The 21,037-nt window shown below is 41.2% G+C and overlaps 1 protein-coding gene across 1 annotated transcript; it reads left to right on the top strand.

Moving 5' to 3' along the window:
• The first annotated feature begins 1,606 nt into the window (after positions 1-1,606).
• On the top strand, positions 1,607-19,377 carry LOC105015464 (ovarian cancer G-protein coupled receptor 1). The gene is made up of 2 exons (XM_010878648.3): positions 1,607-1,694; positions 15,473-19,377. Exon 2 carries the CDS (start codon positions 15,566-15,568, stop codon positions 16,616-16,618), a length of 1,053 nt encoding a protein of 350 aa, XP_010876950.2. The 5' UTR covers positions 1,607-1,694; positions 15,473-15,565; the 3' UTR covers positions 16,619-19,377.
• Positions 19,378-21,037: the final 1,660 nt, after the last annotated feature.

Here is a 21,037-nt window from a genome sequence, read left to right as displayed (position 1 = left end):
ATGCTGAACCTGGGAGGACGTTCGTAAATGTCCTAAAGTGCCCCAGTCAAATACAGTGGCATCGGGAAGTATTTCGACCCCTTCACTTGCTCCACATTCTGTTGTGTTATGGACCGAATGTTTATGAAGTACTGTGTAGATAGATTTTTTTTAATCAATCTACACAGTACTTCCATGTCACAATGATGGAGCTTAATGATGCTTCATGGGTGACTGTTGTTAATGTGTTCAGAGGATCGCTGGTTTGAGCCCCACTTAATGCGCTCAGAGCTACACTGAAAACTTTCAGTGCTTCATCAATTTTCCTGGTCATTTCCTAGGAAGAATTTTGTTAAGTGGGATGTTGAAATACTGACAAATTTAAGAGTGAAACATTTGTAGAGACCTCTCAGTAGACTCACAATGCACTGGTTTTTGGGACTTGTCACTAACATGGTAGTGCGTGACACTTGTATTGCCAGAGTTGTCGGCTTAGGTTTACATGTATAAAACCATGTCCACTCACTGCTGTAAGTTTCTCCAAGTTAGAGCCTTAGGCTCTGGGAGCGTGAGGAATAGCTGGTCAGAGGGAATAGGAGCCCAGTATTTTGTCAAATGAATTGCTGGGAAGGCAGGCGAGGACGAGTGCACAGTAAGTCTTTGAACTGGACCTACTTGGGGCATAATACTGGTGGCTACTTAGAGAATCTGATGAATAATACATCCAACTGCCTGTTTGATTCCTTTCAACAGTCATGTGAAAAAGTAAGTACACCCCTGGATTTTATTATTTTACCAATTTGGACATATGGATGTGGAATCTTCACTTCAACACTTGACCGATAAAGCTAAATAAACAGAAATGCCTTTTGATAGTGCAGAGAGAAAATGTCACCCCTAGGTTCGATATCTGGTTTTGCCCCCTTTGGCTGAAATTACTTCATGCTGCTGTTTCTTGTAACTATCTCTTCCATGGATACCTTATTATCAGAAGAATACACACAAATAACCACAATCCAAGTGGTTGCCCAGTCTAGACGGGATCATTTTGAATGTAACATTTGAAACACAGGCCTAAGGTCAGCGGTTATTCAAAGACCTTTTCATAAATGTTTATTGTAGGAATTTTTACACAAGTGATGTGGTTTTGTAGTCTATGTAGGATACATGAATCACCTGCCAAAGCAGTCTCACACATCACGTTTGAATCATTGCTGAAAGGAAACTGTATTCAATGAACCATTTGTCTCCATCTGTGATGTCAGTCAGCCTACGGACATCACAGATAGAACCATGCCATAGTATCAAGTATCTTCAAAACACCACGCCGTCAACCGGTCCATACTAATTGAATGAAGCATTAATAATGTAAATTGTACCTGGCAAACAAATGTGTTCACGGGATAGATACCAAAAATAAAGCAACAAATAAACCCTTACAGTAAATGCAGAAAAGAAAACAATTTTGTATATGAAAAAGATTTGCTTTTACTAACATCCGATTTGCTTTTACTTCCCACGCACTTCTCTGGAATTCGGAACCTGTTGTTCATCCACACTACCACGACGCACGCCCACATCTGACGCTTCTCAAATGTAAAACGTGGCTCCCTCGTTATACCGCAGCGTTACTTTAGGATTGGTCAATAAACGGTTCTTCTGCGGGTGGGAGAGTTGCTGAGAGGCAGCTTGCGCAGCTATTGATAGTGGATAAGGTAACATTATTTGTTTTTAATTAATAGTTTTTCTTATAATGAATTGTGTTGTTTCTTGTCGGTCCTTTCGTTTAGTGTATATACCTATATATGTTCTCATTGCAGCACTGTAATGTAGAACATTTTTATGTTATTTCATGTACGTATTTGCTCGTTATTTATAGTTTTAAAAACTTTGTTACTAATATATATGCACTGTAGGCTATTTCTATTTGTAAAGGTTTGTAATTTCCGTGTGTTAAAAATTATACTAATCATCTAGAAGGAAAGCTAAACACATTGGACAGTGTGTTAGCCTGTATATTGTGTGGAATGTCTTCAGCTTATAGAACAATGCTTGAAAATCATTTTTAATATTGTTTAGTGAAATATTACTAACAGTAATACCTTTTACAGTATTAGGCTATATCCTCATTGAGGAAATGTATCTGGATTAGGAAGTTAAATTAAGAGGAAATGTAAATGTGCCAATTGCGATTGCATTCTTGTAATGCACCAGTCACTTGGGGTTTCTCTCCATTTGGCCCAACCATCCTTTCAGTTTCTTTAAGTGGGCCAAGCAAATCCCTCAGGCAATCATAGTTAGGTGCCACAGACCTGCCAGTCTTTGAATGAATAAATTGGCTGGCGTTGAGGTTCTATGACCTATGTCTTCTTGAAATGGTAAGTAGAGACCACTGAAATTAACTCACAGTTGTTCTTTAAGTAACATACTACCAGATTAATAAGACATGTTGTCTACATCCTATTAGTGCTGTGATATCTTTATTCAGCTGAGAATGTCAGATCAACCTGAGGTCTCCTCTTTTATATATCAATGTCAAACACAGATAGGACATGGGGAGTTGTGTTGATCTAACACAAAAATAATAGAAATCATATGAATGCATCAATAATCAGTATCTAATGTCCTGGTAAACACACTATGATTTAGTACTGTAACATTACTGATGTCCAATGGGATCATATAACAAGGGACTAATGAGAATGTGATGTTCTAATGACCAACTCGGTGCCCGGTACACCTGCTAATCTCTCTGGTTCTGTGCTCTGTAATTACCCCTGAAGGGACACAAAAAGTTGTACATTCGAATTCATTTATCTAGGGAAGGATATACATCCGTGGAAGACATGTGGACCATGTCTCAATTAATGTGGCAGGATATCAAATGAGAATGCCTTTTCAAGACAACAGGTCTACATTTCGTTTTTCAAGTGGTATGCTAGAGTACTAAAGCACATACAGTATCTCACAAAAGTGAGTACACCCATCACATTTTTGGAAATATTTCATTATATATTTTCACGTGACAATACTGAAGAAATGACACTTTGCTACAATGTAAAGTAGTGAGTGTACAGCTTGTATAACAGTGTAAATGTGCTGTCCCCTCAAAATAAGTCAACACACAGCCATTCATGTCTAAACCGCTGGCAACAAAAGTGAGTACACCCTTAGGTGAAAATGTCCAAATTGGGCCCAATTAGCCATTTTCCCTCCCCGGTGTCATTTGACTCGTTTGTGTTAAATTGTCTCAGGTGTGAATGGGGAGCAGGTGTTAAATTTGGTGTTATTGCTCACACACTCCCTCATACTGGTCACTGGAAGTTCAGCGTGGCACCTCATGGCAAATAACTCTCGGAGGATCTGAAAAAAATAAGTGTTTCTCTACATAAAGATAGCCTAGGCTATAAGAAGACTTTCAAGACCCTGAAACTGAGCTGCAGCACGGTGGCCAAGACCATACAGTGGTTTAACAGGACAGGTTCCACTCAGAACAGGCCTCGCCATGGTCGACCATAAAGGTTGAGTGCACGTGCTCAGCGTCATATCCAGAGGTTGTCTATGGGAAATAGACATATGAGTGCTGCCAGCATTGCTGCAGAGGTTGAAGGGGTGGGGGGTCAGCCTGTCAGTGCTCAGACCATACGCCGCACACTGCATCAAATTGGTCTGCATGGCTGTCGTCCCAGAAGGAAGACTCTTCTAAACATGATGCACAAGAAAGCCTGCAAACAGTTTGCTGACGACAAGCAGACTAAGGGCATGTATTACTGGAACCATGTCTGTGGTCTGATGAGACCAAGATAAACATATTTGGTTCAGATGGTGTCAAGTGTGTGTTGCGGCAACCAAGTGAGGAGTACAAAGACAAGTGTCTTTTGCCTACAGTCAAGCATGGTGGTGGGAGGGTCATGGTCTGGGGCTGCATGAGTGCTGCTGGCACTGGGGAGCTACAGTTCATTGAGGGAACTATGAATGCCAACATGTACTGTGACACACTAAAGCAGAAGATGATCCCCTCCCTTCGGAGACTGGGCCGCAGGGCAATATTCCAACATGATAACGACCCCAAACACAACTCCAAGAAGACCACGGAAGGTGCCCAATTTGGACATTTTCACTTTGGGGTGTAGTAACTTTTGTTACCAGTGGTTTAGACATTAATGGCTGTGCGTTGTGTTATTTTGAGGGGACAGCAAATTTACACTGTTATACAAGCTGTACACTCACTACTTTACATTGTAGCAAAGTGTCATTTCTTTAGTGTTGTCACCTGAAAAGATACAATCAAGTATTTACAAAAATGTGAGGGGTGTACTCACTTTTGTGAGATACTGTATATAGATTCTCATGTATTACATTTGAAAATTGCCCAATGTTCCCAATTTCTCATGATATGCACCCGAAACCAGATCCAACAGGACTGGTCTAAAGTGTTGTGCTATAAAGTGTTGTTGGTCAGACAGCTTTCTATTAGACTGAGTTAACTGCAGAGAGAAGCTAGCTAAATCATTCATCCAGACTAGACTCAACTCCAGGCATGCTCACAGGCTCAGGGTCCACTGGGATCTGAATGTCATGTGAGATACATGGGCTTGTAAATAACCAGTGAGGATCTTAGTGAGGAACTTTGATTTTGCTGTCACACGGCGCACTGGGCAATAGCGCCTAACTGAAATGGCAATAGTGGTGAGGGAATGCTCTCCCTCATTCAACAGCCATACCACTAACCTGGTATCCTTTATCCGCATTGCCAAGCACTCTCCTGACAATCTTCAACTATGTCAGTGATCTACAGGCTTGCCACTAAAAAGCGCCTCAAGAAAGATGTCACCTAGATCACTGCGAGACCACCTCAACACCCCCTCAATACCCCCCCCACTCACTGTGACCTTTACATTCTCGATAACTGGTCCTCGTTACATTCAAAATGCCAGACCCGTTGATACCATAAGCCACTTTTAGGAAAAATGCCCCCTCAGCTCACACTTTAAAATCTGCTATACCAGTCGTAACGCATATTCTGGAAGATATCTTACACCGGTCCCTCCTAAAACCTTTCATTTTGTCTGCCATTCATTTCAGTTCTACAATTGCCAGCGACTGGAAATTGCAGAAAGAAATGTCACACTTTCATCAGACCAGGCTCATTCAAAAACAAACCCACCAAGCTTTTATCGGGCCTGCTGACTGGTGATTGATGGTGGGGGATTGACATCAGGAAAGAAAGAGCGGAGGGCCGGTCTGAAAGTCATGCTGTGGCAGCACGTGTGAACCGAAGCTCAGCTTGGAACACAGTTTGTATGTACACGCTGACTTCTTGCTGCAGACTTCCGGTCTTGCCACATCCCCCGTGAGAAAGAGATCACTAACCTCACTGTTGTTTTCCTGGTTACATAAAGATACAGACCATGTGTGCTGGTGAGTCTTAGGCTTCACATATATCAAACAAATGACACAGAAGACAGTGTCTGTAGGTCTTTTCTCTTTATCTTGTACATGATTGTTTGGATCTCAATTAAATGTGAAAACCCAGAAAAATAGCAGACACTAGGTACTCCATTGAATCACTTTGACAACCCTGCCGTCCAACCTAAGCGTTTGAAAACGCTGATCAAATAAGCCTCACTTAACTAGCCATGAATTAGTGTCATGTCTGAATTGGACACTATCTCTCTGGGCTGAGTTACCAGGATCTGGATGAGACTTTTGACGGGCTAGGGGACATGCTGGCAAATTTGAAGAGAGGACACGTGCGCAGTACAATGGACCAACCATTTTGGTGTCTGTCGGCCGCTGTGACTGTAAATCTAATTAGAACGGATACATTGTAGTCAGTGGTAACGTGCACATGAGGACTGTGCTAATTGACTAATGTGTCTGTCGGCGTGTTGAAAGGTAAAGTATTTGTTGTGTTACTGGTCATTTTCTGGGAAAGAGCTCTCTGCCAACATACGACAGCCATGAAGAAATCATTGGATATTACAGATAAGGATAACGTTGTCACAGTACAGATGGTTACCCTAGTACGTCTGTATTCTGTTCTACCTGATGATTAATTTGCACAAACGTAGTGTCTTAGGTCTGAATTTGATCATATGTTATCTTCCCTCTGATGTAACTGAGCATGTTAAAGCTAAATTGATGATATCCTCTGCCGATTCCTCCCTGCTTTGATGATCCTTAATACGGAACAATAATTGCATTTTCACCAATTTCATTCAAAAAGATCAAATCCATGCAAAAGCATCCTTAAAGAAATTCTGAAACAAATCAACTGGAGAAACTGAAGCAATCAAAATATACATGTAGTCCTTCCCCCACCAATTCTTGAACACTTGCCCTGGTTGAAATGCTGGATAGAGTGCCTATCAAAGCTGCACCTGTCCTCTTGACGCTGTCCCAAAACCATTTAAAACACTATGTTTGACTATGTAGATGAAAACATACTGTCACTTTCCCCAGGCACATTTTCATTAACACACAACACTCAGTGAAACCCCTTCTTAAGAAAAGCACATTAGATCCTCAACATTTGTAAGAAACCAACTTCCTTAATTTGATTTCCATGCCCACCATAGTACAGACTCAGTCCTGGTCCTGGAGAGCTACCACCATGTAGGTTTTCACTCCCTCCCTAATTTTACATACCTGATTCTAATAATGATCTGGATGAAAAGCTAAGTCAGGTAAGTCACAACTGGGGTGGAAGAACCTACATTGTTGTAAATCTCCAGGAACAGGATCGAGCAGCCCTGCTATAGAGTAGGTAATACTCTAGATACTCCAGAATTATATTGACCTGTCGTGTTCAGCATTAAGGTGGATTGGGATTTATCTAAAAAAATGTAAATACTTTGTTGAACTAACAAGTTTGTGACTAAAAAGATAGATTGTTTCCTCTCAAATGTGAGCTTGACAGCCTTCTATATCAAGAATATGTTATATTATTATGTAAAAAATATTTTTCCTCCTAGTCAGCTTGGATGGAGAGCATTGCTGAAGTGTGAGCTTCAGGTGTCTGAACTGATGTTCTATCAGGTTCCCTGATTCTCACCACCACGCTTCATTCTGTGGCTGGTATTATCAAAGTTATTAGCAGAGCCTTGTTTTCGCCAGATGCACCTCTTGGTATTCAGGTCTAATAGCTTTATTTTGGTCTCATCAGAAGTCCTTCAGGCGACATGACATATGCTTTTTATTCAGGAGGGGCTTCTGTCTTGCCACTCTACCATAAAGTCCTGATTGAAGGAGTGCTACAGATATGGTTGTCCTTCTGGCAGGTTCTCTCAGTGAAACTGAGACTGATCAAGTTCAGGAGAAATCTTAGGAATTATCTAAAGGAACAGGATGCATTTGAGTTCAATTTGGAGAGTCATGGCCATGTTTCTGAATACTTACGTACATAAGATATTTAATTTTTTCATTTTAAATAAATTGGCACATTTGGGTATTGTGTGTAGAAAGAAATTGAATCAATTAAGTCCATACCACAACAAAATGTGGATAAAATTAAGTAGTCTTAATACTTTGAAGGCTACTTTTACTTTGTTAACCAATATATTGAAATAAGCTGTTATCATTGTTAAATACCCAATAAAAGTTCATGAGTCATTTATATCTTTCAAAGATCAGTGCATAATTATTGTTAATTCATAGGTCCAAAAAAGATGTAGCAACTCCTGATTGCCTCTATAAAGTGGAGATTAAAGGCTCTTGTACTGTAGCAGTACACATATTACTCCAGGTATGGGTCAGTTCATATTTGCCAAAGGGCTGGAATTTGATTGAATGTTTGCCATGTGAAATACAGTTTGGGTCTCCTGTGTCCATGGTAATCATGCTGCCCAGCCTCGGTGTTGACTGGCTTATATTTCTGATACAGCCACAGTGGTTCCGATATAGGTTGCCAAGGTTACACACATAGGGCTTTTGGCAGGCTGACAAATCGCCTGGTAACATGGCCAATCAATAGACACATTGGCTAGGCCAACTAGTAGCAAAACTGTTTCACCTGTCTCTGCCTGTGTGATGAAGCAGAGGGGATTTTACATAGAACAGCAAAAGCTCTAGGGAAATCATTCCAGCTCGTGTGTTTGATTTATCAGCCCCGAACTGCAGCATGCCCTGTGTTTTAATAATGTTCCCTCACCGAATGGTTATGCAATGTTTTTTCTCTCTCTAATTACAGCATGTACAGAATGGAAGTTGTGCTTTTTAAGTTTATCTATTGTGTTAATTTGCTGTTGTTGTTTTTTCTTGCATAAGAGCAGATGGCTTCTCTGAGAAGATGTGAAGTTGTGACTGGGGCTGTGTTAACTTGAGCAGTCTTCCCTGTCCTATAGGCCTGTTATGAACGGCTAATGCGAGGCAAACTGTTTCCAGAACTCTCTTCAATCCTCCAGAAGTCACTCACAGAAATACAGCATAATCACTTTAATTGAAGGTCCGCTGTTCCTAGGGAACACAACTCATACAGCAGAAGTAATAGAGAAGATCCAATGTAGAAATAAATGAAATTGACAAAAAACAACAATGTTCAGTGGATATAAAAATTCTAAACATCCTTACTGAAAATGTAGCTAAATCAGCGGGTACTTTAAAGGAGCTGCAGGAATTGTTTGCAGGAACTGGGCTCTGCCTGCTTAACAGAATTATCCATGAGGTAGGGTGGCAAGAAGGAAGGCATTTAAGAAACATCCAAGCCCATATACATTTTGCAAGAAGAAACATTCAATCTCCAAACTATGTCATTTCTTTATGGTCTGATGAGACATTATACGGAAGCCCTGAACTGTAAGGTGTATTGTTTTTTGGGTGCTGCATCCTATTCTTTTAATTATTGCATCCTATCCATATAATAATTAAAGGTTCCATTGGTTAATGGATTCCGTTTATTTCTTCTCTTGTAGGAATATTAAGTTAGTTTTATTTTCTAAATAAAAAGCTTGATTGAAAACAATAACTAATAGAACCTAAATGCTAGATGCTACTGCCAACACATGATGAAAAATGAAAGGAATACAACAATCCAGTTTCTGAAAATAAATACTGATGCCTGAGGTGCTTTGCAAATCAATGAATCAGAGAATTTGTTTATCTTGAAATAAAAACATGTTTTTTTGCGGCTGCAACTCTAAGTTTATCTCGTTATAACTTTTTTTATATATATTTTTAAGGTTTTCTAAGGTTCATCTCGTTATTATGATACTATCTCAAAATTACAAGAAAGATGCAGCATCAAAAAAGTCACCTTGTGGTTCAGGGCTTCCATATTTTAGGCCTAAATTTCAAAAGATATATTTGTAAAAAGCCAACATGACTTATCACCCGAAGTACACAGTACCTACAGTTGGGGCTGCTTCTCTTCAGCATGGACAATGGACACTGGTTGGGAAGGAGGGGTAAATAAATGTCTTCAAACACACACACTACATTATGTAAAATTATGTTAAATTACCAACAAAACTCTAAAAACCGAACCAGCAAGTTAAATAAAAATTCACCCCAGAATGTTTCATAGTGCAGTGATGGTGATACACCTAAAGTAGTAATATCCCTTATTCCAAGCCACTTACAAATAAAATTGAATTGAATTGAGATTGGATTTTTTTTTAACTCAGTGTGAAACTTAGTGTGAAAGCAGTGTGATTGTGTTTATTTGCATACATGTTCATAATACGGATGATGTTTCTAACTTTAAACCTCAGCTTGCCCACAATTGCACGTTATAGGACATGGTGTGCTATTTAGGATGTGAGACAATAAAGAGATTATCACAATCTGCTGCATTATTACGTTCTGTACTCTCTCAAATTACTTAAAAAAAAATTGCTTATGCGTAAAAAGCATAGAAAGTGGCTGTAATTCCCCACAAACTTTGTTTTTGTGACCAGAACAGTGATATTTTAAAATGTACCTATATCCAATGAGAAAATAGGTCACAGGTTTTTGTTCACATAGTCAGAAAAAAACATGAAATTAACATGTATTTATACTAAAACTAATACAAAAATGACATATACTGTCCTTGTTAGCGACATTCACAGTCCGGTACATCGTGGTGGAAGTGCTTGCTTTCCTCCTTCGGGTACGCTTCCATGTTCTGCTTGATTTTATCAAGATGTACATCAAGGATATGGACTTGAATAACTACAGCACATTGGGATGTAGGATTTCCCTGTCTCCACCAGCTCCACATAGTTTTCGGCCTTGTGTTTGCCCAGGAAGCCCCAACCACTGTGACAAAGGTGTTCCAAGCTACTTTCAGAAATCTGAATAAGAAAGAGTTGTTTTGCTATAAGTAGGTTTCACAATAAACTAGACATTTGTTCTGATCGGTTGGTGCAGCTATTTTGTACAAAACAAAAAAAAAAGAATTAAGAATAGTGGACTGAGCATAAAAGCAGTAGAGCACTAATAAATTACAAAAAAATATAGTGAAAATACACTCACCTAAAGGATTATTAGGAACACCTGTTAAATTTCTCATTAATGCAATTATCTAATCAACCAATCACATGGCAGTTGCTTCAATGCATTTAGGGGTGTGGTCCTGGTCAAGACAATCTCCTGAACTCCAAACTGAATGTCAGAATGGGAAAGAAAGGTGATTTAAGCAATTTTGAGCGTGGCATGGTTGTTGGTGCCAGACGGGCCGGTCTGAGTATTTCACAATCTGCTCAGTTACTGGGATTTTGACGCACAACCATTTCTAGAGTTTACAAAGAATGGTGTGAAAAGGGAAAAACATCCAGTATGCGGCAGTCCTGTGGGCGAAAATGCCTTGTTGATGCTAGAGGTCAAAGGAGAATGGGCCGACTGATTCAAGCTGATAGAAGAGCAACTTTGACTGAAATAACCACTCGTTACAACAGAGGTATGCAGCAAAGCATTTGTGAAGCCCCAACATGCACAACCTTGAGGCGGATGGGCTACAACAGCAGAAGATCCCACCGGGTACCACTCATCTCCACTACAAACAGGAAAAAGAGGCTACAATTTGCACAAGCTCACCAAAATTGGACAGTTGAAGACTGGAAGAATGTTGCCTGGTCTGATGAGTCTCGATTTCTGTTGAGACATTCAGATGGTAGAGTCAGAATTTGACTTAACAGAATGAGAACATGGATCCATCATGCCTTGTTACCACTGTGCAGGCAGGTGGTGGTGGTGTAATGGTGTGGGGGATGTTTTCTTGGCACACTTTAGGCCCCTTAGTGCCAATTGGGCATCGTTTAACCCTTTGGCGCGTACGATCACACCGGTGTGATCAATCTAGAGTGGTCCCTGGAGCGTACGATCACACCGGTGTGATTAGAACGTCATGTTTAGAACGCACCATTAGCATACCTAGCTACAAGTAACGTAACAATGGCTGGTAAAACCGTGCAATTATTTACTCACATTTAGCTCAAACAGTGTTTATTTCCTGATTGTAATTGTTTCAAGACCATACTATGATATTAACCAGGTAGAAAGCATTCAAATCAGGACAAGAAGCGTTACTTATGTACCAACAGACAGCCAACACTAATGCACAAAAACGAATTATATTAGCGACTACTACCGATCAAAACCATTGCAAAAACGTTCTAGAAGTTACGTTCCCCGTTGTATGCATTTTATATAGTTTATTAATTTTCACTGCACTGAATAACTGGTCACGATTTGTTAGCTAGCGGGCAGCTGACGTTTGCTAGCGGTTAGCTGACGTTTTCTAGCTAGCTACAGTAATAAATCAACCAACTTTTGCAGCTCTTAGAATTCGAGTCAACGAGAGAAGCTTGCAATGCAATGCATGTAGTGTTCCTTACCTAGCAAGGTGACTGTTCAAATGCTGGCGTGAATTCAAATGCTGCAGAGTACTGAAGTCACGTGCAAAAAAACTCACGCTGGGGGGTCGGTAAGGAATATTTGAAACTCACGCGTGAAAAGGTTAAATGCCACGGCCTACCTGAGCATTGTTTCTGACCATGTCCATCCCTTTATGACTACCATGAACCCATCCTCTGATGGCTACTTCCAGCAGAATAATGCACCATGTCACAAAGCTCGGATCATTTCAAATTGGTTTCTTGAACATGACAATGAGTTCACTGTACTGAAATGGCCCCCACAGTCACCAGATCTCAACCCAATAGAGCATCTTTGGGATGTGGTGGAACGGGAGCTTTGTGCCCTGGATGAGCATCCCACAAATCTCCATCAACTGCAAGATGCTATCCTATCAATATGGGCCAACATTTCTAAAGAATGCTTTCAGCACCTTGTTGAATCAATGCCACGTAGAATTAAGCCAGTTCTGAAGGGGAAAGGGGGTCAAACACAGTATTAGTATGGTGTTCCTAATAATCCTTTAGGTGAGTGTATGTAAGGTGCAATATTTGTCCAGTTGAGGTTGTGTGTGTAGGGAGGGGTCAGAGATTTGTCAGTTTAGCTCCAGGGTCATGTTCATGAGGTACTGCTGTAGGAAAGAAACTGTTCTTGTGGTGAGCAGCAGGGCGTCTCCTGAAGTCCACTACCATCTCCACCGTCCTTAGGGCGTTGAGCTCCAAGTTGCTCTGATTGCCCCAGGACACCAGATGGTCAATCTCCCACCTGTAGGCGGACCTGTCAGAAGTCTGATGAGGGTGGTGTCATCTGCAAACTTCAGGAGGTTGACAGAGTGGTGACTGGAGTTACAGCTGTTGGTGTACAACACAGGTGTCAGACCGGTTCCACGGAGGGCCGAGTGTCTGCAGGTTTTTGTTCTCTCCTTGTACTTGATTGGTTAATTAGGTCACTGATTGGTTAGTTTCTACCCTCACCTGGTTGTGTAGGTATGAACTAGGAACCAATTTATAGGAAAAACCAAAAACCTGCAGACACTCGGCCCTCCGTGGAACCGGTTTGACACCCCTGGTGTACATGGATAAGAGTAGGGAGGACAGGACTCAGCCTTGAGATGAGTCTGTGCTGAAGGTCAGGGGGTCAGACAGGTGCTTCCCCAGCCTCACATGCTGCCTCTGATTGGACAGGAAGACTGTGAACCACCTACATGCGGACTCGGGCAATCAAGTTGAGAGAACTTGTCTTGGAGCAAAGCGGAAATTATAGTGTTGAATGCGCATCTGAAGTCCACAAACAGGATTCTGGCAAAGGTTCCAGGGGAGTCCAGATGCTTAAGGATGAAGTGAAGAGCTATGTTGGCTGCGTCGTCCACTGACCTGTTTGCTCTAGGCAAAATGTAGTGGGTCTAGTACAGGGTCAGTGATGATCTTGAGGTGGGACAGCAGAAGGTGCTCAAATGACTTCATGATCACAGAGGTCAGGGCAACAGGTCTGTAGTCTTTAAGTCCTGTGATCCTTGGCTTCTTGGGGACTGGGATGGTGATGGAGGACTTGAATCAGGCCGGGATGCAGCATGTGTTCAGTGAGGTTTTGAAGATGTTTGTAAACACAGCAGAAAGCTGACCTGCACAATGCTTTAGGATGGATGGGGAGACATTGTAAGGCCCTGCTGCTTTTCGGGGGTTCTGTCTCTTGTATAGTCTATTAACGTCCTCCTCCAGGACTGAAAGTTCCATTCTAGTGGCAGAGGTGGGGAGGATTGGGTTGGGTGATTGTGAATGGCTGTGAACCAGGGCTGTGAACCAGGGTTTGTCATTATTGTAACACCCTGGTCCGTGTTGGTAAACCGCTGTCCTCATAGAAGTTGGTGTTTGTCACAACATCAGTGTACCCATCCAGACCATTAGTGGCAGACCTAGAAATGTCCCATACATGCACGCAGCTCCTCTGTTGATTCACTGTTCCACATATTTGACCTTCGCACAACAGGCTTAGAATGTTATCATTTTTGCCTGTATGTGGGTATTAGATGGACCATGATGTGGTCTGAGAGTCCCAGAGCAGCGCGGGGCACATCGTGATAGGTGTTGTTGATTGTAGCTTAGCAGTGTTCCGAAGTGTTTCTCTCTAGTCGGGAATTTAATAAACTGTTTTTTTTCGGGAGTTCGTGGCTTAGTTTACCTTTGTTGAAGTCGCCAAGAACAATAACCTAGGAGTCCAGGTATGACTGCCTCGCCTGGAGAATCTGTTCGGGTAGTTGCCGTTGTTTCTCGTGCAGGTTGGCTGATGGTGGGATGTAAACACCAAACAGGATAAATGGTTTACAGTTGATAAAAAATAAAGGTTTACAGTTGATAAAAAATGATTCCAGGTCAGGAGAACAGTACTGTATATGACTGTCACATCGTTGCCCCAACCGTTGTTAATGTAGAAACATATTTCTTCTCCCTTCATTTTGCCTGAGAGTTCTGTGTCACAATCCACCCTGATGATTGAAAAATCAGGCAATTGCAGCGATGAGACAGGTATAGATTTACACAGCCGCGATTCTGTGAAACACAAGGAGGAAGATAAGGAAAGATCTGTTTTTTCGCCAACAGCAAGTGAAGTTCGTCAAGTTTATTGCTGAGTGATCACACGTTGGCAAGGAATATTGCTGGTAGCGGAGTCTGTAGTCCACAGCGCCTAGAGCGTTCCAGCACCCCAGCACATTGACCTCACCATCAGCATCTTACTGCTTGACTGTAGCTGTTACCAGAATTTCCAGTAAATCAACGGATGTTGCGAGAAAATTTGGGAATAAATCCACAGGACTTGTTGCCCTGATGTTCATGATCTCCTCTCTTGAGAAAATAATCTGAGAATTTCTGGACCATCTGCAGTGGAACTTGGTGTACCAAAAAAGTGAGCTACTTGGGGAATTCATTGCATTACAGGATCTTCTTTATCTGTGGTCCTACGAAGACACCAGAATTGACCTTTGCCTCAGACAGTTTAAGGAAGAAGTCTTGAAGGTACTTGAAGGCTGCCGACTCCTTACCTAGAGCTTTGACAAAGGCCCGATTTGATGTGCAGTGGTGGCGTCAGCACCTTCCAGGGGTCCACCAGTGGCTCCCACTTGACGTTGTTCCTCCACACAGAGAATTCGGTCTGCTATGGCCTGTCCTGCCTGTGGTAGTGTGCCTTGGTGTCCCTGCTGTCCAAAAAAGCAAAGATAGCAGGGAAACCACCTTGAGACCCATCAGGAATGCCACCATTTTGAAGTCTCCTATGACTTCCCTGTCATACTCATCATACTTGAAGGCATCCAGCAAGGTCTTGATGCTGTTGTAATCCTGTATTTATACTGCTATTTATATTACTGTAAAGTTCGAGAAAGTTCTAGAATTACTCCAAGTTAACTCAGCAATGAATCTATCTGGAATCATCTGGAAAATAGGTACATTTCTAAATATCATTGTCCTGGTCACAAAAGTTTGTGGGGAATAATAGCAATTTTCTATACTTTTGAGGCATAAGCAATTAGGAAATTACACTTACTACCCAGAAACTAAAAATACATCTTTTGTGACACGGTGCTATTATTGACATTTTGAAAACACAATGACAAAACATTCATTTTATTCCTTTCCTAAAGAGACTATTTGTGTTTTTCTTTCAGAGTTGTGTGGAATGTCCTTTAGTAACCATGCAGTTTGAAAGCGGGTGGGTGCTAAAGCCCAGAGAGGAACATGGCATGTAAATCAATTCTACCATGACGGTCAACATGTCTGACACTGAAGCGGACAAAAGTAACTGCACCCTCAACCATGAGATTCATCAGTACCTGTTCTCCGGGGCCTACATCCTAGTCCTTCTTATCGGCTTGCCCACCAATGCCTTCTCCCTGTACCACGCCTGGCTGCAGCTGAAAGCCAAGAATGAGCTTGGAATCTACCTCTTCAACCTGACTGTGTCAGACCTCCTCTACCTGGCCTCCCTGCCTCTCTGGCTGCAGTACATCTTCCAGGGAGACAACTGGAGCCAATCTGAGTGGCTCTGCAAGCTGAGTGGCTTTCTGCTCTACGAGAACATCTATATTAGTATTGGATTTCTCTGTTGTATCTCCATAGACCGTTACCTGGCCGTGGTGTACCCGTTCCGTTTCGCAGCATTCCGGAGCATGCGGGCTGCTACTTTGGCAAGCACCTTCATCTGGCTGAAAGAGATTGCTGTGGGTGTGGTCTTTTTCATACACAAGGAACTTAGCAGGGACCCCAAGAACCAATCGTTGTGCTTTGAGCACTACCCCATGCAGCAATGGGAGTACGCCATTAACTACTACCGTTTCTCCATCGGCTTCCTGTTCCCCCTGGGCATACTGTCAATATCGTATCTTCGTGTCCTGCGGGCGGTCAACAAGAGTGCGGGCACGCAAACCGCCCAGAAGACCCGTATCAAGAACCTGGTGACCAGTACCATTCTCATCTTCCTAGTGTGTTTCTCGCCATACCACGTATTTCTCCTGGTGCGCACCGTTCTGGAGAGGGAATGCAGCTTCATCGTCAAAATCTTCAACTACTACCACTTTTCCCTGCTGCTCACCAGCTTCAACTGCGTGGCCGACCCAGCGCTGTACTGCTTCGTCAGTGAGACCGCCCAGCGGGGGATCCAGCAGGCCCAGGAAGCCTGTTCCCAGGCACTCTGCTGTTGCTGCCACGGTGGGAAGCATGACCCTGCTGCAGGCACGGACTCCAACGAGGCGGCCACCTTGAATGAGAATGGGAATTTCTCTGTCACACTGCTGACGCAGCCCAGTAAGGTCTAGCGGCAGTGTCAATAATAGGTATGTTTTCTGAAGGTACTGCTAAAGTCATCCAGAAGCTGGGGGCATTGGATGAAAGTGGGAGAATACAGTGATAGGAGGTCAAATGTGAGACATTTGGCAATAAATTGACAGTAGTGGAGGTGTAATGAATGAATATGCTTTTTGTTTTTAAGTTATCAATGTGTTACGTTTGCTTTAACATGTGCAGGACAAATGCACACATGGTACCATTGTGTGTATAAACCAGAGTTTGAATCTTCCATACCAAGTTCTTTCATTTTCTTGTTATCTTATTCTGTAATAATCATTCTGTGTTTTTGGTGGGACTCATCACCCAGATCGTACATATCAAAATTGGCTCTAAGAGCAAGTAGTAATTATATTAGGTCCTTTTGGATTCTTGGGTATGTAAAGGATTCCTCAGCCCACATTCCACAAGTGTTTGGAGAGAAATGTCCATACATTCATTTCCATCTGTCTCCATATCAGCCCACTGATCCACCCATACAATCAATCAATGAATCAATCAATGGTTAAGCGCAATACGGAAAGATGAAAGAGCAGTCAAGCTCAGTACCCCTGAGGCCAAGACTTGTCTGGGACATAGTTCATTCCCAATGTCCTCCACAGCACTCTTTCCCAGGGTCTGCTTAGGCTCTCTTAAGGATGACTTACTTGGAATTGCCTCATGATGGCCCCCATCCTTTCTCCCATTCCCAAGGTACTTCCTGACCACAGCCTGAGTATTTCAAAGTTAACCGGTCACTGCAGCTGACCTTTCACAATATGCATAGATTATTATTATTATTATTTCAACTGTGTGTTTTTCTTTCTTACATTTGGTTTTAAAGTACCACATTTTCCCAGAGTAGAGGAAAAGAAGCTTTTTAATGGTGAATGACTCCGTTATGGATGGATAAATTGTTCTAATTGAAGTTGATGAATTGAAACAGAGGGCAAAAATTTTGAGACATTCAGAGCTCATAAATCATAGAAAGTATTTTAAAACAGGAAAAGTACGAGAAGGAACTTTTCTGGTGTTTCCTTGATATTACCATTAAGGTGTACCAAAGGAGTGGATATTAGGTCTTGTACTTTTTACAGTCTATATATTAAAACATCTCCCTTTGCAGACAATAATAACATACTTCTCTTTATGTTGTGTACGTTACTGCTCCAACAATGGACAAGGCTCTTTGAGAGCTTCAATATTTCTTAATTTCTTTTCAGAAAGCCTTTGCTGAATGCAAATTGGTATGTAATGCAGGTAAAATCAAGTATATTTGCTCCGGAAATATACTCTGTGTAGCAAAAGCATTCATATGAATGCTGCTGCCAATGTAATGAATCCACTAGACAAATTTTTATCAGAGCACACATTAGGGGCGATATGTACAGTATGGTAAACATCGCTGCATCAGAACGTTGGCTGGCCCCCTTTGAAGTCAGATACAATTGATCAGTGCATCACACTTTTTCTTGAAGCCCTTTTGGCTAAACATCTGTAATACGTTACATCATTGTACAGACATTCCAGCTACAAGACCCAGTCTCAGGGATGGTCAACTCTGAATACTCCTTTAAAGCAGATTTAAGGGTTGATTTCACAGATGCAGATTTAGTTTGGTCTAGGACTAAAAATCAAGCTGAATGGAGTTGACCTTGATTTTTTTATTTGTTCTAGAATAGGCTTCATCTGTGCCCGCAAAACTGCCCCGTAATGTTTGTTGCACCTTACTTGTCAAATAATCTCCAACCTATGAATTGGTGCCTGTAGGGAAATTCAGCTGGCTTATTGAGCACCTTTTGATTTTCATTCTAGAATGTGCAATTTTTTTTTATTTCTTGTGTGTATTGATGTGTAGTAATGTTTTTTTAATAAATTTTTTATAATTATAGGGGCTCAGAATTGTCACCCTAGTTAAATTTGAACAAAAAAGCTGTGAACAAAATGTTAATGTTATCAGCTTGTTCTTACACACTTACACTCTTTAGAGTGAAAATTGTTAAAAGAAAAAAAAGACTTTTTTTATTTTTTTTATTCAAAATTATGTGACAATTATTGGCACCGCTGTATTTAGTACTTTGTGCACCTTCCCTTTGCCGATATAACAGCTCTGAATCTTCTCTTAAAATCTTTCAATCTTTGATCCTCACTTGAACTGCAGTCAGTAAACCATTTTCGTGTGCAGCTGTAGATATGCTTTGGATCATTGTGCTGCTGGAATATATATAATGACCCTGTCTGACAGAGGCAGATAGATTTTTTGTCTTAAAGCTTCTGGTAACCCTAATCCTTTATGAATTCCATGTTGCCATGTAACCTAACAAGGTTCCCAGGGCTTTTGGAATTGAAACATCCCGACAACAACAGATCCACCACAATACTTCACAGTGCGGAATATCTTATTTTCTCCTTGACTACGGCTATTTTACACCAAACCCACCTCTGGTGTTTCTTGCCAGTAAACTTAATTTTAGTCTTGTCAGAACTAAAAAAAATCTGGTTATATTTTTTGGTCACTTGAACCATCTTTATCAATGTTTTTTGGGGGCAAAATACACAAGGTGTCATGAATCACTCAGCAAAGGTAGAATTGGTGTGATCCCAGATGCAGAGTCAAAGGCAGATTTATTTAAGGGTTCGGGCAGGAAATCTTGGTAAGGCAGGCAAATGGTTGAAACACAGTAAACCAATAGAGACGGGCAACAGTACCGAAAATACTAGGCAGGCGGGTAGTCAAAACGGCAGGCAAAAATATAAGGCAGACAGGCAAGTAGAATAGTCAAAAATGGGTTAGCTAGGGTCAGTACACTGCAAAGGCAAAAACTGAACAATCTAAACTATGCTGAGTGACAAGCGACAAACAACAATACTTCACATAGAGGGAACAGAACTGAACCAACAATGTTGGGAACAGTTACTGGGAACAGGTGTGTGACACAGGTGGGGCTAACAACAAAGGACACAAGCTATGTTCAAGATAATAGAAAATAACAGAAACCAAAATATAGTTGTGCTCATACATTTGCATACCCTGGTAGAAATTGTGAAATTTTGGCACTGATTTAGATCTCATGATACCTTGCAAAGGTCAGGTAGACCAAGGATTTCAGCTAAAACTGTTCGGGATACATAGAAAAACCCACAGGTAATCTCAGGAGAAAGAAAGTGTGGTTGTTTCTAGGAGCACAATATGACGATACAAAAAAAATTGTTGAGTTGCCAGAAAGAAGCCTTTACTGCACCAATGCCACAACAAAAAAAGGTGAAGGTTCTGGAGTGGCCATCACAGTCTCCTGGCCTTAATATCATCGAGCCACTCTGGGGAGATGTCAAACGTGCGGTTCATGCAAGACGACCAAAGACTTTGCATGACCTGGAGGTATTTTGCCAAGACGAATGGGCAGCTATACCACCTGCAAGAATTCGGGCCCTCAATTCAGTTATTACAAAAGACTACACTCTGTCATTGATGCTAAAGGGGGCAATACACAGAATTAAGAACTACGGTATGCAACATTTTGAACGGGGGTCAGTAAAATAATGTCTTTGTTGCCATGTTTTGTTTTATGATTGTGCCATTCTTTTATGACCTACAGTTGAATATGAATCCCATTAGAAATAAAAGAGGTGTTTTGCCTGCTCACTCATGTTTTCTTTACAAATGGTACATATATTACCAATTCTCCAAGGGTGTGCAAACTTTTGAGCACAGCTGTACAAGAGCATTGAAAACACGAAAAGAAAAACAACAGAAAAGCAACACGGGAACCTCACACAAGGGTAATTTCCAGACAGGTTCATTACCTCTTCAGTTGTTTTAAATCTTTTAATTGTTGCTCTAATTGTATAGATGGGTATTTTCAGGCGTGTAACTATCTTTATATAGCCATTGTCTGATTTGTCAAAGTCATCAATCTTTGGTTTAATTTCATTTGTGTGTTCTCTCCCCTTTACCATTTTAATAGATGAGTTTAGCCAGTGTCACCTCATATTTACACCCAGGTAAAACAAGATGTCATGAATGAGACCTCAAAGACTCACAGCATTTCAGGGTTTTTAATTGTATCAAATGTCAAACTTGACATTTAATTTAAAGGTCCTAAAATATTTAGAGGTTGCATACAGTGTGTGTTAAACAATGTATTAATCCTAACTCACACATTAATCCTAACTCACACATTAATCCTAACTCACACATTAATCCTAATGGAGCCCATCTAAAGCACTATTCGGAAGTCCTAAATACTTAGTATTTAGTACCAGGGACTGCTAGTAATCAATCCCTGATAAAAACAATACAAACACAACATGGGATATTTGAGGAAATATACAGTACATACAGTTCTGAATAACTAGCATAATAACATTTATTAATGTGGCAGTAATGATAAATGATGAGTTTATTTATAAGT

This window comes from Esox lucius, chromosome 15 (genome assembly GCF_011004845.1).
Source record: "Esox lucius isolate fEsoLuc1 chromosome 15, fEsoLuc1.pri, whole genome shotgun sequence".
Taxonomy (NCBI): domain Eukaryota; kingdom Metazoa; phylum Chordata; class Actinopteri; order Esociformes; family Esocidae; genus Esox; species Esox lucius.
This window is presented reverse-complemented; position numbering and strand designations above follow the sequence as displayed.